This window comes from Styela clava, chromosome 6 (assembly GCF_964204865.1).
Source record: "Styela clava chromosome 6, kaStyClav1.hap1.2, whole genome shotgun sequence".
NCBI lineage: Eukaryota > Metazoa > Chordata > Ascidiacea > Stolidobranchia > Styelidae > Styela > Styela clava.
Genome location: NC_135255.1, coordinates 5,824,359 through 5,828,605, shown reverse-complemented (window position 1 = coordinate 5,828,605; position 4,247 = coordinate 5,824,359). Strand labels below are relative to the sequence as shown.

Genomic DNA, 4,247 nt, shown 5'->3' with positions numbered 1-4,247 from the left:
TTTTATTCGTCGGAGGCTTTAGTCTCCACGCAATTGTATACAATCACTACATTCAATCGAACGCATGATTAACTTAACGTATTGCACCATTGTGTTTCGTATTTGCTGGTGTGCCAAAATTACAGGCAATTTTAAACATAATATAAACTGAAAAAAACAAGTAAAAATTATGTAGAGCCGCCTACGCAAGCGTAAATTCAGTGGAATTTCCCGCTGTAATCTTTACGCGTGATACTCTCTGACGTAATCGTGACGTTACCCAGATCGCGAAACTAAACTGCTCTACCTCTTGGGAATAAATTCGTTTATTCATAGACAACCTAGTATGGTCTGTGGATGAAACGTAGTCTAATGACGCCATCCAACTGTGGGCCAGCATTGACATTGCATCTCTCTACTGATTTTCTAAAACTTTCACAAGAACTTTACAAGGAGTACGCCCACCCATGTGAAGGGCCATTAAAAATAACAATGGAGACGCGAGTGTTACAACTTCGATCTTTCAATGTTAGTTGGGCGGAGTAGGGTCATAATTATAGCTGAACGTGACAGGCATAGAAAATACCTTTGAATTCTGATGGGAATTAAAATGTCGAAGTGGAACCAGCCAAAATAAACGTTCAGTGTTTCTGACTTGATACGAAAATCCTATTGTGGGAAAATTAACATTCCTGAATTGAATTCATTTCAAAGGCATGTGCTTATTATAGCATCAATAATAATATGCACGTTTTGAGGCATGCCGCCAATGCGGTTGTAAATGCCCTCACAATAACATTCACCATTCTGCAACGTTCAAAGTACTCCCTTGGGACGTCTAAAATTGCCGCTCAAACTACATACGAGTATGAATTATCCATTAGTGGAGTTTTATTGATGCATGCATAATATGGAAGTATAGCAATCGTAATAAGTTTTATAAATGTAACAATATGAAATAAGTATGTACTATATCATACGTACGGGAGTAATAACATTGTTTATGGCATGCATTCTTAGGTCAAATTTAGAAAAGTATCCTGGCATAATCAAAATGCGGGCAATTGTCAAACGCTTCAGCATTGAATGACCTCATCTTCAACTTAAGTTGCAATATCTTTTCGGGTCCTGTGCTGTTGCAGATTTCATTTATAACTGCATTTTTTTTAAATCAGTAGAGGAGGTGGAAAATATTGCGTTTTGCATGATCGTTTCTAATCTTGGAACAAATCAAATTAGACTTGTCACAAAAGCGTATTTTATGAGCTTGTTTGCATCACTGGTTTAAAACAAAGTTGACGGTATGTATTGAGTATTCCTCGCAAAAGAAAAGTTCCGCCATCCCTCTACATCCCATGCAAAACACGTCCACTCTAACAATAAAATGATATAATTAAGTTGGTGGTTCGCATATAACGTTACGATTCTTATACCTGGTTATCTAATTTACAAAGCAGTATAAATAAAAACCATCGTTGTCTTGAGTTTAAATCTACATAGCTGATATAGATACTATAATTGTTAATTCAAGGCAAGGAAATTCAATAGTCTTATTGCTACACGATTTGTGCAACTCAGACTTATTACAAAACTAATATCGTGATTAAGTACTATAATTCGTGTGAACAATTTCAAAAAATGAACACTTGGTTATCAGGCACCAACCAGTTTAAGCAGTTAGATAACAATTGGCTCCTAGTTTTACATGTATACGGTCACTATGCACGTGACATATCTTCTCCCATTCCAGAGGGAACCACCTCCAAATGGTCTTGAATAACGGCGCATAGCGGACACCAACAGTGAACGCAAAAGTCCCCGATTCCACTTCCTTCTATACCCCTCATTGCTCGTACTTTTCCTCTTACGATTCCACCAGCAATACATCCAGTAAACATGTACGCAAGAGCGCATATGCAGCAATCTTCTCCTACGGCTTCTGCTGTTTTACCCATTGTATAACAAGGTATGAAATAGGTGATAATGCAAACTCCGCAGTTGTCGAAACATCCGCATAATCCATGCTGAAATTCTCCCATTATTTATTTCACACTTGAAGATAATTCAGTAACTAGCAAATCAATCTGTGATAGAGAATAGAAGCGTGAAATGTAGTAAAACACATATTTACTTTTTAATTTACTTTAAGGAATCTTTTGAGCAAAGTATACCACATTCTATACAATATGAATGATTAGGTGAGGATGTGATGATGATGATATAGTGTTCACATTTTCATATAGTGTTATAAAGCTACAAATTAAATTGTAAACCAGATTGTTTGGCATACAGGATTTCTTGCCATTATCAAAGTATATTATTAATTTAGGATTTTGCGATTCATTTCCTTGACAATAAAATCACAAAAGCGGCTATGTCGTTAAATGGGCGTATGGAAAAAAAATCTCTCATTTTCAAGAAATTGTGTATTTTAATATTCGCATTCATGTTACACCCATATCAAAGTAAAGCACATGCATGACTCGATCTTTGAATGGTACAAGCCGTACCTAATTCCATGGATTTAAAAATTAATATCGGATTCCATTTATAAATAACTTCAGGCTTCTAGAAAGAGTCATACAAAGTTGAGCGATATCATGAATGAAATACAAAGTGATATCAAGCATCTTAATTTCATACTCACGGGAATCAGGACAGAAAGAGTTTCCTTGATAACCTTATACACAACCGGGTGCGCAAATGCTAGGCCCACTATTGATTAGCAAATAGCGTTGCGAATAAAAGGCTCTATTTGACTCATACTGGATTTCTCTGAGCCGTTTCTATGCTTTCTTATTTATAATAAACCAAAAGGTCGACCTCGCCAAACAAAATAAGAAATTAACTGAATGGTGATTTGGCTATGAAAATATTTTGATGGAAACACCTTTGACATGCGCATGTGATTTTTCTATCATTCTTCCTGCGACATAAATTGTCTCTTTTTCAATCTGACAAAATATTTTCTTTTTTTAAAATTTATATTAATTCATCTTATTCATTACAAACTTTAGCAACAGCAGATCTATGGCCTGCCTGACGACAGTGCTTTTGATCGTTCGTCAGGGCGTGAAACAACCAACACGAAAAGTAGCTGATTTCATTTGATGACGTTTAAGGAAATATAACGCACTTCATCGCGAGCTTTTCATTACACATCACATAATCATAAATAGGTGACCAACCCCATACAGGAAATAAACGGTCAAACTAATATTCATTCAACTGTAAGTTACCGGTACAGACTTGGCTTAATATAAACACTATCTATAATACCAATTTGCCGCAAGGCCAGTTAGCAGACATTCTCTATTGACAGACTAGCAATTAGCCACGTCCTGACGTATTTTATGCCGGTTTTTAATCTGATTTCGACAAGTAAAACATACTGTACATAAATTAGGCGTTGTATCACTATATGAAATACTCCATAAACAATAGCAGATAACAGACATGTGGTTTAGAAATCAATCTTATCGCACTAGCTAGAATGTCCAAATGCCGGACTGAGCAGCCAAGGCGCGAAAATGCAGCTTCGGGCGTGGCTACTGATTTGCTGAGCCGGCAAGCGATAACAACTCTCGACATTCTTTCTCTTTCCATTCGATCGGCATATTGTGATCACGGGATCAAACGCAAAATCACGAAAAAATGTAAGTAGTAACCCCAATAACGTAAAATGTACATTTTGACAAAATCCAGTGGTTTAACTATAGGATATTGGGTAATTTTGCTGCTTTTGGTTAAGTTACGTGTTTAGACTTAAAGTCATACTAATCTTAAAATTAGAAGCAATCTCTCAGTCATAAAATACGTAACAATTAGACGTCTTGTAAGGTACGATGACGATAACGCGTCATGCCCTAAGGATACCAAAACCAGCATAAAAGCGACCATTCGTTGGGAGAGAAAAAAAAAAGGATAACGATGGACAAGTAATTAACGAACTCGGGCTTGCAGTGAAACTTTGATTTTATGTGACTTATCAGTCATGACTTGGAACTGTTCTTTGTATTTGTAAATATACAATTGCAATATATGTATTCGGTACCAGGAGTATGTCTTCTTCATAAGATCAGATCAGAAACAACAGCAATACAGAAATAATTGTAGCAAAAATATAAATGTTCCCTAAAAATGGTGACCCGACAGACGAACCAGCGCCTTTCTGAGATGGAGTCTGAAAAGCAACCGTTAGAACTAAAGGTGACCCCAAAGACATCAACTCCACAAGCAAGCCGAGGATAAAAAGATCAAGGAAAATG

General features: G+C 36.4%; 1 protein-coding gene across 1 annotated transcript; it reads right to left on the bottom strand.

Moving 5' to 3' along the window:
* Positions 1 to 1,697: 1,697 nt before the first annotated feature.
* Positions 1,698 to 2,018, bottom strand: LOC120331268 (uncharacterized). Its single transcript, XM_039398339.1, has one exon. It carries the CDS (start codon positions 2,016 to 2,018, stop codon positions 1,698 to 1,700), a length of 321 nt encoding a protein of 106 aa, XP_039254273.1.
* Positions 2,019 to 4,247: the final 2,229 nt, after the last annotated feature.

Bases quoted from the DNA above. Each gene is read 5' to 3' on its own strand.
- LOC120331268 (XM_039398339.1), bottom strand. From the start codon at position 2,018: ATGGGAGAATTTCAGCATGGATTATGCGGATGTTTCGACAACTGCGGA.